Genomic DNA, 26,111 nt, shown 5'->3' with positions numbered 1-26,111 from the left:
AGGGCATATAAAAAATAGTGGAAGGGATTATAGGGAAAAGGAGAGTAAATGAGTACTAAAAATCAGAGAGGGTGTCAAAACATGAGTCTCCTAACTCCAGGAAAAGAACAATTGGTAGTTGTAGGGGAGGTGGGGGGGATGGGGTGATTGGGTGATGGGTACTCTGGGGGGCACTTGACGGGATGAGCACTTGGGTGTTATATGTTGGCAAATCGAACTCCAATAAAAATATAGAAAAAAAATTTTGAGCACCACTGCCAAGCTGAGGAATGGGTTATCTTCACCATCTTTGTCTTCCAGTTGGATGCAGAAGAATCCATGGAATACTCCTAGACAACTAGATAAGGCAGTGTGGTCCCCTATGCCTGGGGCATAAGTCTCCCCTTCCTATTCAAACTACGGGACAGGGATTTAAGACAGTAAGACCTTCCGTGGTCAGCTCCTGAGATCTAAAGTGGCCATCATAGCAGTCAGCCATTACATCCAGTGATGTGACTCTCATTTCCACATGTTGGTATGATCCTGCAGGTGTAGACTACGGTAAGAACTTTGGATGGTTATGCTCCCGGGAAGCTTGTTATTCACTAGTTCCACAAAGTCAACAAGAACAGAACCCCTTCAAGAGCCCCACACTGGAATGAGTAACATTTGTATAATATCCTTCTTTATAGCATAATTAATAACCGCAAAAGTCAAATGGGTACTGGACTAAAGGGTAAATCAAATAAATGACAAAGTTCCTTATGGGCTGATGTGGAAATACTCGACATGTTATATGAAAAAAAAAAAATAGGTATAGGACACCATACATCATACATCAGCAGTTTTCAAGATATGACCCAAGGACCCCTAAGGATGCCCGACATCCTTTCAGGGGGTCTGCTAGGTCCTCCCTTTCCAACTACATGTTGGAAACTACATATTTCACTACATGTTCCAACTACATATTTCCTTCTACACATCAACTAAAAACCAAATCACAACAGAGTGAATGCAAAAGCAGATAGGACAAACCAGCTGTTTTGTTATACTGTACCTATACTAAAGAAAGGTTTTCAAATGTGAAAATGCTTTGCCTCACTGATTTTATTTTGGAAAATGCATTTTATAAATTATAGGCCTAAAACATCACTATATAATAGCTTTACCTTTTTAAAAATTTTTAAGTATCTTTATAATATTGGTATTGATAAATATAAGTCACATTTAAAAAACTCTTTGGAGGCCTCAAAAATTTAACAGTATGAAAGGATCCTGAATCTAAAACATCTAAGTACCAGGGGTATATACACCACCCTTTGTGTAAAAAGGGAAGAAAAATATCTTTGTACTAGCTTATATATGCATGAAGGATCTCATGAAGAATAAACCAGTAGTGGTTAAGCAAAGAGAGGGTAGGAAACGGGCAGGTGGAAAACCCCTTACTCAAGCTCTCATTTAAAAAAAAAATTCTGGAGCTATGAAAATGTATATAGCCTATTCAAAAAAAGTTTTAAGAGGAGATGGAGGCTGCAGGGGTCAGCCTGACAGGAGATGGGGACAAAGTCAGGCTGAAAAGGGGAAGGGGTGCAGTTTGTGTATGGAGTATCTATGTTCCTCACATCCAAAACCATCTCTGGGCAAAATTCTGAAGGATTCTTCTCTATAGAGATGAAACCAAGAGACCCAGAGCTAATGGTATGAAACTCTTCATCTTAAACTATACCATGTACCCACACATCACCATTTAATCAAAGTCTGCAATAGGTGAGGTAAACAGAAAAACTAGCCCAAAGAAAAGCAAGGTAATTCAGGATCTAAAGAAAATTTATAACAACAACAAAAACACAAAGTCATGCACCCAAAAATACTGGATAAGTTACTGAACCTACATTGCCAAGTGGATCTGACTGAGGAAAATGGTACAGTGTTCTATAGTCATCTTAGAAGAATTATTATACATGCTACCCAGATGTTCATGTAGAAATGGTACCTTTATATGCATATAGCAGAAATAAAAAGAATGTGCTTTAGTATCAGATACAAACCTATTTCATTTACTATATGTGTGCTCCTAAGAAATGTATTTAACTTCTGAGTCTATTTCATCCAACATAACCTGGATGATACCTGTCATACAGTTAATACAAGAATTTAATGAGTCACTGTTTTCTGATGTGATAACACATTCCCCAGCACTTAGGGAATTCTCAGTAAGTGCCACTCATATTCCTCATGATGCAGCAGAAATAGCTGACAGTGTGTTACTGTAAAATAATCTATATATATATATATATATATATATATATATATATATATATATATATATATATATATATATATATATTAGTGGCTGTCAGAAGTTGGGGGTGGGAGAAATGGACAAGCTGGATTTTATTTTTTAGTTTAAATAAATTAAAAAAATAGAAGTCACCATGAAATATGCTTTAAGGTTAATCATTTAATGTATTAACTTTTCACCTATAAACATACAATTTGCATATACAGGGAAAAACAGGTTCTGAGGACATAAGAGAATACCAGAGACAGGGAAGCAATCAGAAAATAGATCAATTCTAGGGGTGAAAAATGGAACTGCATTCCATGCCTGTGTCTACATAAACTTGGGAAGGAGAAAGAAAAATGAAACAGATCATAACTAATGTAGAAAATATACCTGGGCCATTTGTCTCAACCGTACAAACATCCTGGGGGTCCTGGTCTGGCCTGTTTCAGGATGATCATCTGAAACACAGCCATTGGTCTCTCCCTTCTCTTTACTAAGACTCTGAAGTGCACTCCAGGAATTAAAAGATCAGATTGGCATGTGTGCAAGGTCAGTGGCCAACTTCTTTCAGGTACATTATATAGAGGTATACATGACAGTGAAATGCCTACTCACACCTGAACAAGCTGCTTCCACCTCTTAACTTTTTTACTTAGGATTACCTAAATTGAGATCACAAAGTTAACATCTTTGGAAGCTGGACCAGGGAAATGAAGTATCTCAGCCCATCTTTATAACCACTATGCATTTCGTATCAGCATCAAGTCACTGGCAACAGTGAATTTCCAGGCTCAACTCTGTCTGCGCAGTCGGGCTGGCCAACAGGGTGCACACACAAATGCCTAAGCTTCAGTTCACATCTTCCCCTTCTGTCAGTTGGGAACTCTGCTTCCTGGGCATTTCAGTGACCTAACTCAATAGTGTGTGGTTCCAGTAACTCTAAGTTCAAAATTAATACCCCAATTCAACATTAAAAACTGCTTAATATTTTGTTAGTAAAGCATACAGCTCTAGTAATGACTATAATCTGAATAAAGCCATTCTTACTATATAGGATGTAAAATCATAAAAGCAACATTTTTAACCAACAAAACTGGCGTTGTCACACATCATCTGGCAATTTTCCGCTGTATCAAATATCCAAAGAAATGACAATCAAGTGCACTTCCTTTCAGCTAGATACAGACTCTACAGTGGCCATAAGTTCACCAGAACTGTCCAGGAAACCAGGCCTGCCTGTGGTCACCATAAAGGTCATTTGTGACAGATGCTTCCACGTGGAGATCTATTTAAATCTGCTCAGAGATGGAGTCAGTTGACCAGTAAGACACATGAGTTATGTATGTAACTGGCCACAGAAAATGAAAATAAAATTTGTGGTACTAGGAGTGTATTTTGTGGAAACGGGCCACAAGAGAGTGTGAGGACAGGCACTGTTACTGTGCTAACATTTTCTAAAGTATGCAGGACAGTAAAATGGACTAATCAGGGGCTTTATAAATTCACATAAATAACGGAAATGCAGTATTATGGGGTTTTCCAGGGCTTCACACATTGCTGGGGCTCAAAATTAAATGTTTACACTTCTCTATGACACCTGAGTCAGGAATAAAAACAAAGCTGGTGTCCTAGTCAGGTTGAGTAATATCTTGACAACAGCAGGTCATTCATGTCCTTTGGCCTCATTTCCCATCTATAACCTGAGTCTCCCCCACAGCCATGGTCCCAAGAGCCCCAGTATGCTACCACCAGGGCTCCATGCACCTCAGTGCTTGGGGGACAGCTACAGTGCCCCAATCCTGCACAATACAAGACACCTGCTCTTTAACAGCCTTCAGAAGGACAGAAAAGAGCATCCTCTACACAGTGCAATCCCTGGAAGACTGACACAGTAACATCATAGCTATGGCTCTCATTCCATTTTCCTCACCATTCTTTTAATAGCACTTTCTCAACAAGTAGATAAATAAGCTATAAGTAGTCTGAGGTGGCAATAAAAATACTCAAAGCAGCCACTAAAAACATAATGTCTCTGAATAAAGTCAATCTACCTCCACATATTTGGAATTATTTTGCCTTCTTCAAATTTTAAAGGATAAAGCCCTAAAAAACTCTGAGGCTTATGTCAATTCCTAATGTGAGATATTTTCCAAGGATCAGTACCAAGAAAACAAAGACTAAAATGAAGCATTATTTTAAAGGGGAGGAGGAGGGAGGGCTGCCCCTCCCCCATCATCCTGAGCAGTCACTGGCCCTATAGATGGTGGGAATATCAACCCCACTGCCTCAGGGAAATTCCTGAGAGCTTAACAGCCCACAATTCCTGAAGTTACTTGCACCCAGTTTTGATCTAAGGCTTGTAAATTTGATGTTTAACAGAAACTGCAACTGCATCAACTCCTTTCCACTCACTCATACATCACCATACTATTAACATAACAGTAAAGTACTTGTCCCTTAAGCACTAATACCTAACTCTGAAAAGAAAATGCCTTTCAAAACAGGTGTGTTCAAAATAAGATCTTCCAGGGAGTTCTACAAAGAAACTCCTGGAATGAACCAGTGCCCCAAAAAGTTCATGTTTTAGCTAAGCAGAAGTCAGAAGTCTTCTCTACAGTAAGTGTATGGATTAAACTATGATGTCACCACTTTCAAAAGAACTATTCAAACTATTATTAAAAACATTTATCACCAACAGAAACACCCTGCAAATTATAGTATTGCACACAGGGCATCAGAAGCTATGCAAATCCAGATATGAAGGACTTTAGAAGACCCAGAACAGAGACCCTAAGGCCATGCCCGTGGCTGCTCCAGCCAGCATGCCCAGTGCCAGATCACTGTCATTGTCTCGATACCGCTCTTGAATGATGACTTGGTTGGCAGGCTGTTGTCCATAAAGTCCTAAAAAAAAGTAAAAAGCAGAACCTGTGAGAAGCAATTTGTGAAGTCCAACATTCCCTCAGAAAGACAGCATATCCTGAAAATGGTAGAGGCCACATCTCCCTGCATCTGTGTCCCTCCTCTCAGTGCCATCTTCCTCTGGAGAGTGTGGGGTGGCTGAGTGGGTGCTCCTCAGCTCTCCTCCACCAAAGGCTAAGGTAATGGTCTCTAAGACTGCACTAAGAGGAAATCAAGGTGCTCAACTTTCCAAAGTCCAAAGCCCCAACCACTGCAAACAGCAGGATCCTAATGAAGCTGTAAGCTTCAGTGTCTGCCTTTCACATTACACTCCCGAGGATGACAGGTAGATGGGGGACAGCGTGGGAGATACACAAAGCTGCAACAAGGCAAGAGCCAAGAATCTGCGCACCTAAAGGTAAATATGTAAAACCCATTTAAAAGCTAATTAGTTTCGTGATATTCATGCAAACCATTTTTAAATTATACCTTAAATCTGCTAATATAACTTGCTTTTAATTTTTAATCATGTCTTTATGGGGGAAAATACTTATATTAGCGGAAAAACTTCTAAAAAGCAAACTAAACAAGTTTAATATTAATTTGCATGATTAAAGTTTACAACTGGAATGTATCATTTGTTCTATACTTCACAGCTATGTTGTCTAATAGCTAATCAGCTTTAAAATTACTCAAATATAAACAGCGTTAACTTTCCTTCCTGACCCACTATTCACTTAACAATTCAACCCTAGGGGAGGGATCTAGAAACTAATCCAATAGTAATGTATTCATGCAGATAAAAACCAACAGCAAAATAAAGGCTAACATTTAGAAGTGTTTATCACTCTAAGCATTTAGAGTACTACAAGCATTTACGTGTACTGACACTTAATCCTCACAACCTTGTAAAAGGAGTTTACTATTATCCTCATTTTACCAATGGGGAAAAGTGAGGCACACAGGGGGTTAAGTGCAGTTAAGACATGAAAACCCAGGCACTAGGGCTACAGTTGTAAGCTCAGGACCACTAATGCCTCAAATATAATGGAGGGGGAGAAGAGAGGAGAAAATCCCAAAGCTATATAGTAGAATGAGACCATTACAAACCTATGGGCTGATCAAGTACAGGTAACAGCACTGGAAACCAACAATCTTTTATGCAATGTTTAAATCTCAAAGTTAGGAAACTGTAAAAACTTACTTTCACAGCCTTAAAATTTTAAAGTTTTCAGTTAGGCAACTGTAACTATGAAATATAGGACAGTAAAAAATTGTAGGCTGATTTAATTAAAAAGATCCCTTGGACAATCTAAATCTGCATTTCCCACAGAAGGTCACACCAAGGGACTCCCATACCACATGACCAGGAGAGCCTTCTCCTGCAGCTCCTGCTTACCTCTGCTCCTACCAAGGAGTGAAGTCCTTACCCAAGTCAGCTGGAAACATTTCCAAGTTGTGCTTATTATAATTACCTAATTTAACTGAGTTTTCCATAAATGGCCAAAATGTGAATGTGAAACAGGCAGATATTGTTTCCCCAGGATTACTAAATCAGATACTTTAGGGAAAACTAAAGGCAGATAACATTTACAAATTACTATCAAAGCAAGGAACTGAGTAAATTATAGAAGAATCAGAAAATCTGGACTTGTCATTTGTACTTGCCAAGGAAAAACTGCAGTGCAATAATGTCATCAGTACAATCTATGTAAGACAGAAAACTCCAACCACAGAAGCCAACTTGAAGACCTAGAGCCCACATCAAAAGACAGCTGAACAACCATCCACTAATGTGGGTAAATTAAAACAGAACACTTACAGTGTGTACACAGCACCCTTTGTACTTTTTACATTGGCTGACTGACCACTGGCTCCAATCATATTACAGAGAAGGGCTTGGGGGTGTCTGGCTGGCTCAGACAGTAGAGAATGCAACTCTTGGTCTCGGGGCCCTATGTTTGAGTCCCACGTTGGGTGTGGAAATTAAAGTAAAATTTTTAAAGAGAGAGAGAGAGAGCACCTTTAACCTGCTCTATGCATGGACAAAAGGACAAAAGGCAACAGTATGTCATGAAGTTGGCAAAGCACTGGAGCATCCAGAAATGCTGAGAAGCTCCTGTCTGGTTATCAGCACAATGCTACTATGGGATGACCACAAACCAACTCGGCTCCTCTATAGCAAGTATACTTACTAGTTGGTCACAATGCTAATGTTGAATGCCCACCTACTTGACTCTGCCCTTTACAGCAAATATATTGAGGGTGTACATGAGAGTGCTTTTTGTATAAGACAAGTCAATGATAAAGACAGAATCTGATTTACAGAAATTCCCTTTATAAGCACTTGCACAAAACTTCTGCTCTTTCAAACAGTAAGAAACAGCTGAGATTATGCCAGTCTGGGAGCTGAATTAAGAGGCTGGCTCTCATGGCTTGGTCAGGCTAGGGCTTAAAAACCCATCACCAACTCCAAGATAAATGGGCAAAGAAATCAAATTTATAAATAATTATACCATGTTTATTTTCACCAGTCATCACAGAAAAGTTCATTAAAACCACTTGACAGGATGCCTGGGTGACTCAGTGGTTGAGTGTCTGCCTTTGGCTCAGGGCATAATCCCAGGATCCAGGATCAGGTCCCACATCAGACTCCTTGGGAGGAGCCTGCTTCCCCCCTCTGCCTGTGTCTCTGCCTCTCTCTCTCTCTCTCTCTCTCTCTCATGAATAAATAAAATTAAAAAAAAAAAACACACTTGACAATCTGTTTAGACCTAACAAAGCTATCAAAACTTTTAGAGCTAACAACAATAAGCTATCTTTCAGGACGACTGAGAAACCAGTGTTTCATGAACTCCAAGTGGCGTCAGAAACTGGCACACTGTTCTGAGAATCAATTGGGTAAATGGTATCAAGATTTATTGTCAGGACAACTGGGTGGCTCAGTGGTTGAGCATCTGCCTTTGGCTCAGGGAGTGATTCCGGGATCCTGGGATTAAGTCCTGCAACAGGCTCCCCTCAGGGAGCCTGCTTCTCCCTCTGCCTATATCTCTTCCACTCTCTCTGTGTCTCTCATGAATAAATGAAATCTTAAAAAAAAAGAAAAAAGATTTATTGTCATACTGTCAGATAAAATGTTATAAAGTCCAGATTTCCCTCAAAACAATCCAGAGAGGGCAGCCCAGGTGGCTCAGCAGTTTAGTGCCTACCTTCAGCCCAGGGTATGATCCTGGAGACCCGGGATCAAATCCCATGTCAAGCTCCTTGCATGGAGCCTGCTTCTCCCTCTGCCTGTGTCTCTGCCTCTCTCTCTCTCCGCTCTGTGTTTCTCATGAATAAATAAAATAAAATCTTAAAAAAAAAAAAAAAAAAAAAACAATCCAGAGAAGAGAAAAAGAGATAGAAGTGAAATAAAATTAGGCATGATGTGGTAGCTGAAGCTGATAATGGACAAATGACAGTTCATGACACTACTGTCATGTCTACTTTCACATGTTTGAGAACTTTTATACATTTCAATGTATCAAAAGAAGTATAAGTGTCTATGCTCTTTGACATATTAATATGCACAAATAAAAAATGTATCCTAAGATTTAACAGGAATAAAAAAGAAAATCAGAGATGTTTAAAGCAGTACCTATAATTGCAAACAAGAAAAAAGGAAGTAAACAGCGAATATGACAAAATATATACAATTTTAAAATGAGAAAAGAAATGCAAAAATACAAAATTGCAAAGATGAAAAATTTATTTTAATCTTTTTTTTTTTAATTTATTTATTTATGATAGTCACAGAGAGAGAGAGAGAAGCAGAGACACAGGCAGAGAGAGAAGCAGGCTCCATGCACCGGGAGCCCGACATGGGATTCGATCCCGGGTCTCCAGGATCGCGCCCTGGGCCAAAGACAGGCGCCAAACCGCTGTGCCACCCAGGGATCCCTGAAAAATTTATTTTATATGAGGAAGGTAATTCACACAAAAATAGTTGTGCTAAGATCACAGGACTAACAAATACTTCATTTTCTAGCATCATCATTTATTGGTTTTCAACTTGACATGAAAAAAAGTCAAGCAAGCAGAATCTCTCATAGTCCGTGCTAGTTGAGTGAACTGCATCAGACTGCAGGAACAGATGAGCGGAGAAACCCTCATGCGCTAAAAGTATGAGAAACCAAAGTAACCACCAATAATTAGAAGGACAAAGACACTTTGACTCGGGAGCCAGTGATCTCTGGCATTAGCATCAGTGCCCACTTAACCTTTCTGGTAACAGATTCTCCTTCCACTCCTTCCACTGCACTACATTTGCTCACAAACCCCTCAGATTTCCTATCTCTGTTGTTCTTGTTCTAGGCTATTCGCCAGCTCATTCTCTTATATGTGGATCTGACATGCCATGTCCACTGCAACTTGCTCCTGCCTGACTTCCTATGCTCTCCAGGCATCTGGGTGTGACCTTGATCTTCAGTACATCAGTCACATGGCTCTCAGCCCCCTCACCCTGACTGCAGGCTCTAGCCTCATAGCCAGCATTCTCTTACACCTCCCAGTGCCAAAAGTGCACCCAGGACTTGAGCTATCCTACCTACACAAGCCAGTTACTCACATCTATAATCTTTCTCAGGAAAGGTGAACAATGAAAGAAGTGCATCAAAAGCCCAGAATAAATACAAGTACCTTCTAAGTCTTTACTTCATCTGCAAAAGGGAGTATCACCTAAGTAGTGATAATTTTTGAAGGATGTTACCGGAAGAGAAAAACAGGAGACTGTTACCCTTAAAACTGGCCTCTTAGTTTGGTTGCTTCTTAATATAAGTGAATACCAGTAAATACAAATCCTCTCCTCGGGAACAAATCTAAATACAACAGTGAAGTTTTGAAAAGCCTACTCTAACTTTCTAAGGGAGTGTAAAAATACATGTTTTTTTTTTTGTTTGTTTGTTTTTAAAAAAACATAGTACCAGAATGATTTGTGCTCTATAGTCAGAAACATAGCTCATTTATCCTTAAACTGAGAAATACATATCCTTCGGGACTCCTTGATCTACCCACTAAACGAAGAGAACTGAGGAATGGAAGGTGGGCATGAGTTACCTGCATATGGATACTGGTAGGGTACAGCATAAGCCTGCCCGTTTGCAGCATAGACAACTTGAGTTCCTGGTGGGTACGCACCACTGTATGGACCACAGCCATATGTCTGAAAAGAAATAGGCCCATCAGAAATAAAATTTTGAAATTCAGCATCAATTTGTAATAAAAATTCTCAACAAAGTGGGTGGGGAGGGAATGTACCTCAACATAATAAAGGCCATAGATGACAAGCCCACAGCTGACATCATATTCAGCAGTGAAAAGTTAAAAGCTTTCCTCGGAGATCAGGAAAAAGAGATGCCCACTCTTACCATTTTTATTCAACATCATAAAGTCCTGGCCAGAGCAATCAGGCAAGAAAAAGAAATGAAAGGCAAATAAATTGAGAAGGAAGTAAAACTGTCACTATTTGCAGATGAAAGAAAACTGAGAAACTACAAAAAAAAAAAAAAAAAAACTAAAAAAAGGAATTCAGTACAGTTACAGGATACAAAATCAATATATATGAATCTATTGTTTCTTTTCTCCTATCAGAATGACAAATTAAGAAACTCCATTTATGATTAATCAAAAACAACAACAAAACCCTAGAAATAAATTTAACCAAAGAAGTGAAAGACCTGTACCCTGAAAGCCACAAGACACTGAAGGAAAAAAAAAAAACCTGAAGGAAACACAAATAAATGAAAAAGTATTCTGTGCCCATGGATTATAAGAGTAGTTAAAAGGTCAAAACTATCCAAGGCAATCTATAGGTTCAATGGAATCACTATCAGAATTCCAATGGCATTTTTCCCCAGAAACAGAACAGTTATACAAATTTTATGGAACCACAAAAGATCCCAATTGCCAAAGCAAACCCCAAAAGACAAAGCAATCTTAAGGAAAAAAGCAACAAAGCAGGAAGCATCCACTCCCAAATTTCAAATTATACGACAAAGCCACAGTAATAACTGTATGATATTGATATAAATAAACACACAGATCAATGGGACAAAATAGAGAGCCCAGAAATAAACCCACACACATATGGCCAATTAATCTATGATAAAGGAGCCAAGAATACACTATGGGGAAAGGACAGTCTCTCCAATGTTGTTTGAAAAACTGGACAGCCACATGTATAGAATAAAACTGAGCCATCATCTTACATCATATACAAAAATCAACTCAAAATGGATTAAAGGTTTGAACATAAGACTTGAAAGCAAAAAACTGTAATAGAAAACATAGGCAATAAGCCACCTGCCATATAAGTCTTGGCAATATTTTGATTTGATTTGACAACAAAACAAAAATAAACAATTGGGATTGCATCAAACTAAAAATCTTCTGGGGGTGCCTGGGTGGCCCAGTCAGTTAAATGGCCAACTCTTTTTTTTTTTTTATAATAAATTTACTTTTATTGGTGTTCAATTTGCCAACTTACAGAATAACACCCAGTGCTCATCCCATCAAGTGCCCCCCTCAGTGCCCATCACCCATTTACCCCCACCCCCCGCCCCTCCCCTTCCACCACCCCCAGTTCCTTCATCAGAGTTAGGAGTCTTTATGTTCTGTCTCCTTTTCTGATATTTCCCACACATTTCTTCTCCCTTCCCTTCTATTCCCTTTCACTATTATTTATATTCCCCAAATGAATGAGAACATGTAATGTTTGTCCTTCTCCGATTGACTTACTTCACTCAGCATAATACCCTCCAGTTCCATCCACGTTGAAGCAAATGGTGGGTATTTGTCATTTCTAATGGCTAATACTCCATTGTATACATAAACCACATCTTCTTTATCCATTCATCTTTTGATGGACACAGAGGCTCCTTCCACAGTTTGGCTATTGTGGCTATTGCTGCTAGAAACATTGGGGTGCAGGTGTCCCGGCGTTTCATTGCATCTGTATCTTTGGGGTAAATCCCCAACAGTGCAATTGCTGGGTCGTAGGGCAGGTCTATTTTTAGCTCTTTGAGGAACCTCCACACAGTTTTCCAGAGTAGCTGCACCAGTTCACATTCCCACCAACAGTGTAAGAGGGTTCCCTTTTCTCCGCATCTTCTCCAATATTTGTGGTTTCCTGCCTTGTTAATTTTCCCCATTCTCACTGGTGTGAGGTGGTATCTCATTGTGGTTTTGATTTGTATTTCCCTGATGGCAAGTGATGCAGAGCATTTTCTCATGTGCATGTTGGCCATGTCTATGTCTTCCTCTGTGAGATTTCTGTTCATGTCTTTTGTAAATGGCCAACTCTTGATCTTGGCTCAGGTCATGAGATCAAGCCCCGCATCAGGCTTAGCACAGGGCACGGAGCCTTCTTAAGATTCTCTCTCCCTCTGCTCCTCCTCCTCCTAATTACTTAATAATAAAAAAATAAAAATTTTCTGCACAGCAAAGGAAACAGTCAATGAAATGAAAAGGCAACCTACTTAGGGGTGCCTGGGTGGCTCAGAGGTTAAGCATCTGCCTTTAGCTCAGGGCATGATCCTGGAGTTCCAGGATGAGTCCCACATCGGGCTCCCTGCCTGGAGCCTGCTTCTCCCTCTGCCTATGTCTCTGCCTCTCTCTGTGTGCCTCTCATGAATAAATAAATAAATAAAATCTTAAAAAAAAAAAAGGCAACCTATTAAATGGGAGAAAATATTTGCAAATCATTTATCTGATAAGGGATTAATATCCAAAACATATAAAAGGAAGTCATACAACTCATTAATAACAACAACAAAACTAAAATGGTCAGAGAATCTGAATAGACATTTTTCCACAGACAGCCGACAGACAAATATAAGAATGTTTAACATCACTTATCATCAGAGAAATGAAAATCAAAAACACAATGAGAAATCACCTCATACTTGCTAGAATGGCTACTATCAAAAAACATAAACAAAAAACAAGTAACAAGTGGCAGTGAGAATGTGGAAAAATGGAAACTCTGTGCACTGTTGGCAGGAACATAAATTAGCGTAGCCACTATGGCAAATAGCATGGAGGTTCCTCAAATAATTAAAAACAGAACTACCATAAGATGCAACAATTCTACTTCTGGGTATAAAAATGGATAAAAATGAAAACATGACTCAAAAAGATATATAGTCATACCTTGTTTTATTGTGCCTTGCTTTACTACACTTTGTAGATGCTATAATTTTACACGTTGGAGGTTTGTGGCGACCCTGCATCAAGCAAGTGTACTGGCACCATTTTTCCAACAGCATTTGCTCATTTCATGTCTGTGTGTCAGATTTTGCAAATTCTCACAATATTTCAAACTTTTTCATTGTTATTATATTTGTTACACCAATCTGATCAGCGGTCTTTGTTTTGGTGTGCCACAAACCATGCACATAAAATGGGCAAACTTAATTGATAAATCTTGTGTGTTCTCACTGCTCCACTAACCACTAGTTCCTGCCTCTCCCCATTCAGGCCTTCCTATTTCCAAGACCTAACAATACTGAAATGAGGCCAATTAATAACCCTGGGATGGTATTTAAGTGTTCAAGTGAAAGGAAGAGTCGCCTGTCTCTCACTTTAAATCAGAACCTAGGTATGATTAAACTTAGTGAGGAAGGCATATGGAAAGCCAAGACAGGCCAAAAGCTGGGCCTCCTTCACCAAGCAATTAGCCAAATTGCAAATGCAGGGGAAAAGTTCTTGAAGGAAATTAAAAGTGCTACTTGGGGGAGTGCCTGGGTAGCTCCGCTGGTTAGGCATCCAACTCTTCATCTTGGCTCAGGTCATCATCTCAGGGTCCTGAGATGGAGCTCTGCATCGGGCTGCATGCTCAATGCAGTCTGCTTGAGATTCTCTCTCTCTTTCTGTCCTTCCCCCTACTCATCTTCTTTCTCTCTCTGAAATAAATAATAAAATCTTTAAAAGTGCCACTCCAGTGAACATACAAATGGTAAGAAAATGAAACAGCCATATAGTTAATATGGAGAAAGTTTGAGTAGTCTGAATAGAAAATCAAACCAGTCCAACATTTCCTTAAGCCAAAGTCTAATCCCCTAGCAAAGCCCTGACTCACTTCAATTCTGTGAAGGCTGAGGGAGGCGAGGAAGCCAGCCTAGCAGCAGAACTCCCTTCAGTAATTTTTAGCAGTTCCAGGAAGAAGAATATGAAGCACTAGGAAAGTTGCTGGGTAGGAAGACCCTGAGGTATAAGAACTCAGCAGGTGACTGGGCAATCTTCCAGTAACAGACATCTATGAATGGGCATTGCCAGAAATGGGCAGTGGACCCAACTTTCACTGACCAAGTGAATGACTACTATATTCTGGGAAATCTGGAGACAAAAGGCCCAGCCTTCTTTATAAACTTGCAGGTGGGGGGAAGGGGAGAACAGACACACGTACAGACAATTACAATTGCGGTTGTCATGTGACAAGTACTATATGACATAGGGAAGAATAATAGGTTGCTGCTGTCAGACAGATACCTACATGGTTTAAACCTGTTGTCTTATAAAAGCAGAGCACAGGAGTTAAGCTTCTGGAAGATGGCAAAAATGTAGATGTTCCCTATTCTTCCTGCTAAGTATAACTAACAATCCTGAACATAATATATAAAAGAAACATAAGGAGACTCTGAAAGATGGCAAAAAAGGTGGCAGACTGACTAGGGACCTCAGGACCCTAAGAAGGACAGATGGTGAGCTCTCTGGGTTTCCTTTTTGGCTCCTACATCCTAGACTAGCTAAAGGAGAAGAGAGGAACCACTAAGTACAGACAAAAAGGCCTCAATAAAAGCCTGCTATCTACCCAAAATCCTTGGGAGGAAAGGTGCCATCTGGCAAGAGAGACCATTTTTAGGCAGTAACTGCTCTACTCCCATCCAATACTACAGAAATAACTGTGTCCCCACCCCAACTTCCACCAGCAATACCAAGTACAGAAAGTAAACCTCCATTCTCTATACTTGGCTGCAATAAGGCACCCCCTGCCCCTGTTCCAAAGTAATATCAGAGAAGGTCAAGTAAGGAGCTGAGAATATCATCCCCACCGGATGTAAACAACACACACCTCTAGTCTCATGCCATGGTGTTAGTGGAGAACATGTAAGGAGCCAGAACTCCCACCTTTTTCTGGCACAAACAATGCCCCTTCCAGACTTGTGGTATACAATCAGCAGAGACCTAGTGGCAAACAAGTGCTCATCAGTAACCACAATATTAGTGGAGGCTAGTGGGGAGCAGTAAAGAGGACTCCTCCAATTCCCATACAGGCTGATATCAGCAGAGACCTGGAGGAGGGCCTAAATTCCCAACCCTCCTGACAAGAAGGTGACAAGAAACCCACCCCCTGGGAGTTTGGCTTAGTGGAGAACCTACACTTCCATCCCTACATGGCAGCAACACAGTAACTGTCTCTTCACCCATAACAGCATTGGGAGGAAGTGCACTGAAATACAAGATTTAAGTTAAGATTCAGTCTTATGATACTGAAAATGTCCAAGTTTTGATCAAGAATCATTCATCATATCAAGAATCAGGAAGATTTCAAAATGAATAAAACAAAAGAGATCAATATGACAAAGATGTTGGAATCATCTAGAAAGGTTCTTAAAGCAGCTATCATAAAAATATTTCAAGAAGCAATTATGAACATGTCTGAAATACATTTTAAAAAGTCTCCACGAAAACAGAAAATCTCAGGAAAAACTATGTAAAGATACATACACATATTTATATATTTTCAAAATATAAAAAATGAAACTTTTAGAAAAAAAATCTATAAAAAAATACAGTGAATGAGCTTAATAACAGAAATGACACAGAAAAAGAATTAGTAAACATGAGTATAAATTGGTGAAAATAGATCAATAAAAAAAAATTAACAGAATCTGAGATATCTAACACCCATGTCATTATGTTCAAAAGAGAAAAGGGGTAGGACTGAAAAAACATTCCAGAAATAATGGCCTAAATTTTCCCAAATTTAGGGGAAAAAAATCTACATATTCAAGAAACTGAATACCAAACAAGATAAGCCCCTGCAAAATCCATACCAAAACACATTATAGTCAAATTCTCAAAACTAAGGACAAAGAAAGTAGCCAGAAACAATGCACTACCTACATGGGGGAAGAAATTTTAATGATAGGAGATTTGTCCTCAGAAACTATGAAGGCCAAAGGAAATAGCACACACTTGCCAAATGTCCAAAGAAATGTCAGACTTCTATACTAGTGAAAATATCCCTCAGAAATAGAGAAGAAATCAAGACATTCTTGGGTGAAGGAAAACGGAATTTGCTACCAGCTGATCCTAAGAGAATGGCAAAAGGAAGTTCACCAAGCAAAAAGTAAACAATTGAAAAAAGGAATCTTGAAACATCAGGAGGTAAGAAAATATGGTCAGAGCAGAAATGCACGTAAATATAATAAACTTTTCTTCACAGCTTGACTTTTCTAACAAGTCTGACAGCTGAAACAAAATCTCTAATATCATCTAATGTGGTTCTCGTATATAAAAGAAATGTAAACACCTGATTTTGAAAAATACATATATATGAATGACATAATAACTAGAGCAACCACTAAAAAGGCAATAGAAAGAGATACACTCAAGAAACGTTACAGATAAATTAAAATTCAATTTTTGGGGCAGCTGAGTGATTCAGTTAGTTAAATAAGCATCCAACTCTTTTTTTTTAATAATAAATTTATTTTTTATTGGTGTTCAATTTGCCAACATACAGAATAACACCCAGTGCTCATCCCGTCAAGTGCCCCCTCTTTGTTTGGGCTCAGGTCATGAGCTCAGGGCTGTGAGATAAAGCCCATGTCAGCTCTGTCAGCTTTGGATTCTTTCTCTCACTCTGCCCCTCCTCCCGCTCTCTTTCTCCCCACCCTAAAATAAATAAATCTTTTTAAAATATGCAATTTTAAAACATGTTCAAATAACTCACAAAAAGCGTAAGTAAGAGAACATAGAGAAATTTTAAAAAGAGAACCAAAGGAAAACAAAAAACAAGTGGCATACTTAAACCTAACATATCAAAAATCACATTAAATGTAAATCGCCTTAACATATCAATTACAAGATAATTTGTCATAAATACAAGGAGAGATGACCCAATCACATACTGCCTATGAGAAACTCACTTCAAATGTAATGATATATGTAGCTTGAAAGAAAAAAGATGGGAAGAGATAGCATGCAAACAATAAAAAGTACGCAGAAGTGGCTATATCAATATCAGAGCAGGCATCAGACAAAAGAAACAGAAAGGGTCATTACATTATAATACAGTTAATCCACCAAGAAAATATAAATGCCTCTTGACCAAACAACAGAGTTGCACATGTAAGTCAGACAACTTATATGCTAAGGACCAATTCCACAAAAAGTACAAATCACTACAACCCACTCAATATGAAACAGAGGATGAACAGTCCTATAATTATTAAGAAAATAGAATTTGTAATTAAAAATACCCCCCAAAAAAATCTTCAGGCCCAGACTATCTCACTGGAGATTTCTGCCAAACATTTAAATAAGAAACACCAACTCTATATAATCTCTCTAAGAAATAGAAGAGCAGGGAACACTTCTCAAAACTCATTCTATAAATCCAGTATTACCTGATACCAAAATAAGAGTACAAAAAAGCCCCACTACAGATCAATATCCTTCATGAATATAAATGCAAACATTTTTAACAATATTAGCAAAGACAGAATTCAGCAAGAAATGAAAAGAATTATACACCCAACTAAGTGAGGTTTATTCCAGGGATCCAAGGCTGGTTCAGTATTTGAAAATCAATGATCATATTAGCAGGTTAAAAAAAAAAATCACATGGCCATATGAAATTATGTAGAAAAAGTATTTGACAAAATTCAACACCTATTCATGATTAAAAAACAACAAAACAAAACAAGAAAACAACCCTCTCAGAAAACTAGGAAAGAAGGGAACTTCCTCAACTTACTTAGAAATTCCAACCAGGGCAAGGAAATAGAAGGCACACAGATTGGAAAGGAAGAAGTAAAACTCTATTTGTAGATGACATGGTTGTCTATGTAGCATATCCCAAAGAAGTACAAAAGAATACTCCTAGAACCAGTAAGTGAGCTTAGTAAGTTCACAAGCTATAAGATCAACAAACAAAAATCAAAAACCTTGGGGAAATTGAAATTTAAAATAAAATATCATAGACAAGATTAAAAAAAAAGAAATACTAAAGTATAAATCTAACAAAACGTACAAGATTTTTATATTGAAACTACAAAATGGTGAAAAAAAAAATCAAAGAGCATCTAAAAGTCCATTCATTGACTGGAAAACTCAACATAATAAAGATGTCAATTCTCCCCCCAAAAACCTGATACTTAGGTTTATTTTTTTTTTATTTTTTTAAAAGATTTTATTTATTTATTCGTGAGAGACACAGAAAGAACAAGAGGCAGAGACACAGGCAGAGGGACAAGCAGGCTCCATGCAGGGAGCCCAATGCAGGACTCGATCCCAGGACCCCAGAATCACGCCTTGGGCCTAAGGCAGGCACCAAACCACTAGGCCAGGCAGGGATCCCCTGATACATAGGTTTAAAACAATTTCTATCAAAATCTATCAAGAAGATTTTATTGTAGATTTAGACTTTCATATGGAAAGGAAATGGAACCAGTATAGTTAAGGGAATTCTGAGAAGGAAGAATAAAGTAGGATATCAGTCTACCCAATCTCAACACTTTTTATACAGCTATAGTAATCAAGTCTGTGTGGTGTCAGAGGAAGAAAAACACACAGATCAATAGAACTGAACAGAGACCCCAGAAATGGACACACACAAATACAGCCAACTGATTTGTGACAGAAATGCAAAAGCAATTCCAAAAAGAACTAAAAGTCTTTCTAACAAATTGTAGTGGAACAATTAGACATCTATACTCAAAAAAAAAAAAAAAAAAAAAAGACTTTTAACTCTAACACATTACAAAAAAAATTAACTCACAATGGAAAACACTTAAATGAAAAAAAAAGAAAACACTTAAATGTAAGTCCTGAGACTATAAAACTTTCAAAAAATAACATAGGAGAAAACCTTAGGAAACCTGGTCTGGGTTAAGTGTGAAACGTGACACAAAAGCACAAACCATAAAAGGTGATAAACTGGACTGCATGAAAATTAAAATTCTGTGAAAGGCATTATTAAGAGAATAAAAACACACGCTACAGAACACATATCTGACAGAGGGTTGCTATCTCAAACATATATAAGAATTCCAAAAGTCAATGTTAAAAAAAATAATAATTAGAAAACAAGCAAAAAACCTGAGGTGACATTTTACTGAAGAGGATATATGATCGCAAGTAATAAAAAATGGCAACATCACTAGCTATTAGGGAAACGCAAATTAAGATCTGAATGTGTGGAACGCCTGGCTGGCTCCATGGTTGAGTGTCTGCCTTTGGCTCAGGGCATGATCCCAGGGTCCCAGGATTGAGTCCCGTGTCAGGCTCCTTACATGGAGCCTGCTTCTCCTCCCTCTGCCCATGTCTCTGCCTCTCTCTCTTTCTCTGTCTCTCATGAATGAATAAATAAAATCTTTAAAAACAAAACAAAAAAAAAGATCAGAATGTGTAAGATCACTACAGGTGTTAAGACTTAAACACCTGTTAGAACAGCTAAAATAAAACAAACAGTGATACCACTTAATGCTGGGGAGGATGCAGAGAAACTAGAATACTCATAAGTGAAATGGTAAAGTCATTCTGGAAAGCAGTTTGTTAGCTTTTTAAAAAACTAACCATGTACTTACCATACCATCCAGCAATTCCATTTGGAGCCATTTTTTCCAGAGAAATCAACTTTATGTTTGTACAAAAACCTGTACATGATGAGTGTTCACAGTAGGTTTATTGGTAATAGCCAGAACTCTGTGACAAGTCCAACAGGTAAATATGCCCCTCAATACTTAATGGGGTACACATGCAACAATCTGGATGGGTCTTAAGGGCACTGTGCTAAGTGGAAAATACTAAACTCAAAAAAAACTCATGTGATCACGTGCTGTATGAGTCCATTTATGTAACACTGTGGAAATGACAAAATCATATAGACAGAGAACAAACCACAGAGTTAGGAAAGGAAAGGAGGTAGGACTATGTAAGGGTGTAGAAGGGAGATTTTGTGAAGTTTTAGATCTTGACCGAGGAGAGGAGCTGGTTACACAAATCTATACATATGATAAAGTGACACAAAACCAGACATAAATATTGTGCCCATTTCACATTCCTGGTTTTCATTTTATCTAACAAGTAACAACTGGGGAGCTGGGTGAAGAGTACATAGGATCTCTACATATTATTTTTGCAACTTCCTGTAAATCTATAATTATTTCAAAATTAAAAGTTAAGAAAACAAAACAGAAGTACCTTCCACAACAGACTTCTATATGTAGGACTAAGCATTTGGCAATTCTAACTAGGAGATACCCCAAAAGTATTTGGTATGTGATTTTTTAAGGTTTTGGGTTTGTTTTCTTTTTCAAAATTAAAGCAGTTTTTCAGATTATAAAGAGAATTCCAGTAAATCATTAAGTATAAACCATAAATCATCAATACCATATTATGAAAGCAACTACCATTAACATGAATCATTTTTAGATCTTTTAAAAATGTAAACATGAAGATTATAAATTTTATGAAAGAAAATAATCTCTTACTGGCTCAAGGGGTTCTTAAAAAATTTATTTCTTAAAATAAAAGGATAGTGGCACAGAGACCCCAACTTCCCTTCATTTGGATTCCAAAATGCCAAGATTCGCTCCCTACCTCAGGGGTTGGTGTGGCATAGGCTGTGTAAGGAGGTGGGGAAGAAGCCACAGTTGTTTCATCATACAGGACTTCTGAGCCAACATAAGCCTATGAGAAGAGACAAAGAATGAAAGAGGTTGTCACAAAGCAACCATAAGTTCTTAGGATTCTATGCATATATATTTTATTTAGCAAATTCTTAAAAATTAGAACAGCAAATACAACAGCTCTGTGAGAAGCAGTGAACAGAAGTATCTCCCCACCATTCCCTTTCAACCCTGAACTCTAGTAACCTTTGAATTCAGGAGGGGGGGGCGTCTTCAGCCATCTGCAGGAGGCAAGAACAAAGCTCTCATGGCCCAAGGAGGCACAGAGTCTCCATTACCCAGGCCTTTTCAAAGATGTGTCACTCTCAACAACTCTTTTGTTGAATAAAAATCCTACAGTCTGAAATATAGCAGTCAGAGATTGTTCTACAGTCTGTTTTTTTATTTAAAAAAAAAATCTTCATTAAATTACTTCCCAGTGAAAAGAAAAATCTATGCACTATTTAAAAAAAAAAAAAAATCTATACCAAAAAAAAAAATTCCATACAAAGAATCATCTTGGAATCTTACCTCTAACTATATGGATCATTAATACTGATTTCAGCCATGAAGATTTTTTATCAAAGAAAAGGTAACTGGAGTTGCAGAACAGGCTTAGGAGGAACTATCTTGGACTAACAGGAGTAGGAAACAATGACATTTGGATATTAAGTCTTTTGTACTTTCTTTTTCCACCTGCACAAATTATCTTTCTTTTATAAGCTTCCTCTACTTTTTCTTCCTAGAGAGATAAAAGAAAAAAATCCCATCTGAAGAATAAAAATGTTGACCACAAAAGTTGCTTTGATTCTGACACACGCGAGCATGGCATTATAAGCCCCTACAAATGGGATTTACCTGTCTCAGTGACCTCAGAAGCAGAACTAGAGTCAAGTACAAGTTCCAAAAATGCTTGTTTCACAAGGCTGAGATGCTATGCGATAGAAAGGACTCTGCAGTCCTTTATGAGCCATCCCTGTAGATCACAGAACCCAAAGTGTTGCAAAAATTTCTAGATAACAGACATTTCTAGAAGCTAACACTTGAACCAGTGTTGCCTATATCCAGAGGGCTCCTCTTGCCTTTTTATTTTTTTTTTCCAGTTTCAAATTTTATTTCATTAACTAGACGTTGAAGAAAATGTGTATTTCAAATCTTTAATTAAACTCATTTATCTAAAACATGATTACACACAGGACAGATAACAGGATTTCAAGTAACTTATGGTAGAGTTCACTGTCCATTTAAAAATATGCTTCTTTCTTCCACAAAAACTGTGTTGAAAAGCAAACAAAATTTTCTTTTATACTGCGTAAGAGCTAGATGCAAAGTTCTGATGCAAATTTACTTCACTGTCAACTCTGATGCTGAAGCTGAGAGGCAGAGATGTCCATAGTTCGGTTAAATGATGCAAATAAAAAGCTTCTGTTTCTCTTGAATTAGAAGCCTTCGTTCATGGTCTCTCTCAGTAGTACCAGACGTGGCTCCCATACGCGGTCACTTCTTCTTTCCTTTTCCTTTTTTACTTCCCTCTCCTTGCTGAAGACTTTGGTCCCCACCTCCTGTTTTTTGTCCTTGTTTTTAGTTTAGGTATCATTTCTGCTGCATACATTACTGACTTACGTGATGGGAACTGTACGAGACAGAGGCTGCCGTCTTCCTGCTTGAGTTGGACCCAGACTCTGCCCCTGTACTGAACATCACAATTCCACTCTCTAGAGTACATTTTATTTTTCTCAAGGAATACATTAAGTCCAACTGCTGAGCACACATCTTGAATCTCAGTAGCTGTAGGATTTTCAACAGCCTTGCTGATGGGGATGCGCCGGCCCTCGGCGATGGTCTTCTTGTTGTTCAGGTACGTGGGGTAGATGCAGATGAACCTGTTCTGCTCAGCCAGGGACCGCGCGGCGGCACACGCCATCTCCGCCGGGGACCGGGGCGCGCAGGCCTCCTCTTGCCTTTTTAAAAGGTTTGGCAGAATCTAACTTGCTCTCATATCAGCAAAAGGTGCCCTGCCCAGCTATGACTATTCAGCCATGGCTAGATGGCCAAGAGACCCATCCCATTTTCCTTTCCTAATCCCTTAGGCTCTCATTTGTTACAGCAAGACTAAATGAAAACGTTTCTGGTGACTGCCTTTAGCAACTTACTGTGTTTATCCTGGAATCCTGGAGTGTAAATTTCCAGGCTCTAGAGAAAAGAAAAAGGAATGTTTTTATATAAAGCAATCCAACATCTAGTTCAATGATTCTCAAGCCTGTGTTGGTATCAAAATTTCTGAAAACACTTGTTTCAAGAACAGGTCTTCAGCCCTTACCCCAAGACTCATTCAAAGCATTTGAGACATGCACAAGAAATACATAATACACAAAAAATATATATCTGTGCTATATACACTATATAATATTTAAAGCATAATCTTATTACTATACAGTTTTTGCTTCACTCTTTAGTAAATAGAAAATGCACTCTGCTTACTATACTGCAACTTGCTTTATTCAGTTCAGGTCACACACACAGATCTACTGCATTTGTTTTTTAATGGCTACATAATGTTCCATGATATGAGATTTAGATTGTCAATTTTTTGGTAACTGAAAATAATGCTGGTATTTTTTTGGTTACCTTTAGAAACTGACATATAACATTTAAGTTTAAGGTATATAACATGATGATCTCATATATATATTGTGATAATCATTTTGTTTTATATATATATAAACTTACATACATATATATAAAAAAAAAATATATATATATATAACAATAAGATTAATACCTTCATCCCCTCACATAATTGCTTTGTTTTTTTTTTTTTTCTGGTGATATTAGAAATCTACTCCCTTAACCTGTTCAAGTATATAATAAAGCATTTGTTCATTATAATCACCATACTATATTAGATGCCCAGAACTTATTCATCACATAGCTGAAAGTTTATACCCTTTGACCAACATCTGTCCATTTCCCCCAACCAACAGCCCTGGGAAACCACCAGTCATTCTACTATTTCTAGAAATTTGGCTTTTTTAGATTCTAAAAGTGAGAGAGAACATACAGTATGTCTTTAATTTATTTCACTTAGCACAATGTCCTCAAGGTTCATCCATGCTATTGCAAAAGGCAGAACTTCCTTCTTTTTTTCACGATTAAATATTGCGCGCGTGTGTGTGTGTCACATTTTCTTTAACCATTTATCCATCAACAACTGCTGAGGCTGTTTCATGTCCTGGATAATGTGAATAATGCTGCACTGAACACATGGGTGCAAGTATCTCTTCAAGATAATGATTTCATTTCCTCTAAGACATATATCCAGAGGGAGACTGCTAGATCATATGGTAGTTTTTTGAGGAACCACCATAATATATCCATAGTGGTTTGTACCAATTTACATTCCTGCCAAGAGTGCCCAGAGTTCCCTTTTCTCTACATTCTCACAAACACTTATCTTTCATCTTTTTAATAACAGCCATTCTAGGAGACGTGAAGTAATCTCATTATGACTTTGATTTGCATTGCCCTGGTGATTAGTGATGCTGAGCATCTTTTCCTGTTGGCCATTTGTAGATCTTTGGAAAATTACTCAAGTCCTCTGCCCATTCTGAAATAAAACTGTGGGTTTCTGCTATGAAGTTGTACAAGTTCCTTATACATTTTGGATACTAAGCCCTTATTATGTAGATAGTTTACAAATACCTTCTACCATTCCATAGGATGTCTTTCCATTTTTCTGTCGTTTCTTTTGCTGTGCAGAAGCTTTACAATTTGCTGTAGTCCATGTTTACTTTTACCTTTGCTTTTATAGTTATACAAAAAAAAATCATTGCCAAGACCAATGTTAAAGAGCTTTCCCCCCAAAACTACTACTTTCTTACATGATACACAAAAATAAACTCAAAATGGATTAAGGACCTAAGAAGAGAATACAGGCAGTAACTTCTCTGACCCATCAGCCATAGGAACTTCTTGATATATCTCCTGAGGCAAGGAATACAAAAGTAAAAATAAACTATTGGGACTACATCAAGGTAAAAGCTTCCCCACAACAAAGGAAACAACCAGCAAAACTAAAAGAAAACCTACCAAATGGGAAAAGATATTTGCAAATGGTAGATCTGATATAGGTTAGTATCCAAAAAATATAAAGAACTTCTAAAACTCAACACCCAAAAACCAAATAATCCAATTAAACAGAGCAGAAGACATGAAGACATTTCTCCAAAGAGACATCCAGATGGCCGAAAAGATGCTCAACATCACTCATCACTGGGGAAATGCAAATCAAAACCAAAATGAGATATCAGCTCATAACTGCCAGAATAACTAAAATCAACACAAAAAATATGTGTTGGTGAAGATGTGAAAAAGGAGCCCTCTTGCACTGAAGGTGGGAATGCAAACTGGTGAAACCACCACAGAAAACAGTACAGAGGTTCCTCAAAAAATTAAAAATGGAACCTTATGATCCAGTAATTGCACTACTGAATATTTACCCAAGGAATATGAAAACACTTATTTGAATAGGTATATGCCACCCCTATGTTTACTGCAGTATTATTTACAGGGCCAAATAGCAGTCCAAATGTCTATCAATAGATAAATGGATAAAGTAGTGTGTGTGTATGTATGTATGTCTAAACATGAATGTTACGTATATGCATATACAAATATGTATATGTATACACACGTATGTATATGACGTGTATACACACACAGGAATATTATTCAGCCATAAAGAATGGCATCTTGCATGCCATTTGCAACAGCATGGATGGAGCTAGAGAGTAGTATGCTAAGCAAAATAAGCCAGTCAGAGAAAGATAAATACCGTATGATTTCACTCATTTGAGGAATTTGAGAAATAAAAGAAATGAACAAAGGAAAAAAGAGAGAGGCAAATCAAAAAGCAGAGTCTTAACCATGGAGAACAAATGGATGGTTGCTAGAGGGGAGGTGAGTGGGAGATATGGGTGACACTGGTGAAGATAATTAAAAGTACAATT

At 38.0% G+C, this 26,111-nt stretch overlaps 1 protein-coding gene and 1 pseudogene across 5 annotated transcripts in view; both read right to left on the bottom strand.

Moving 5' to 3' along the window:
- Window positions 1-2,420: 2,420 nt before the first annotated feature.
- Window positions 2,421-26,111, bottom strand: part of PLEKHB2 (pleckstrin homology domain containing B2) — a 49,759-nt gene continuing 26,068 nt past the window's right edge. For 3 of the 5 annotated variants that reach the window (XM_077861213.1, XM_077861211.1, XM_077861214.1), the window contains 4 exons: window positions 23,256-23,295; window positions 21,035-21,124; window positions 10,262-10,367; window positions 8,364-8,518 (listed from right to left, as the gene is read on the bottom strand). In XM_077861213.1, the coding sequence (XP_077717339.1) occupies window positions 8,379-8,518; window positions 10,262-10,367; window positions 21,035-21,124; window positions 23,256-23,295 (376 nt within the window). In that variant the 3' untranslated portion in view covers window positions 8,364-8,378. Of the gene's footprint in view, window positions 5,171-8,363; window positions 8,519-10,261; window positions 10,368-21,034; window positions 21,125-23,255; window positions 23,296-26,111 lie in introns of those variants that run through there. The other 2 variants (XM_077861215.1, XM_077861212.1) reach the window with 1 other exon arrangement.
- LOC144291608 (signal recognition particle 19 kDa protein pseudogene) lies at window positions 22,303-23,073 on the bottom strand (annotated as a pseudogene).

This window comes from Canis aureus, chromosome 20, assembly GCF_053574225.1.
Source record: "Canis aureus isolate CA01 chromosome 20, VMU_Caureus_v.1.0, whole genome shotgun sequence".
Lineage (NCBI taxonomy): Eukaryota > Metazoa > Chordata > Mammalia > Carnivora > Canidae > Canis > Canis aureus.
Note: the sequence above shows the minus strand (reverse complement) of the source record. Positions and strands in the feature narration are given on the sequence as shown.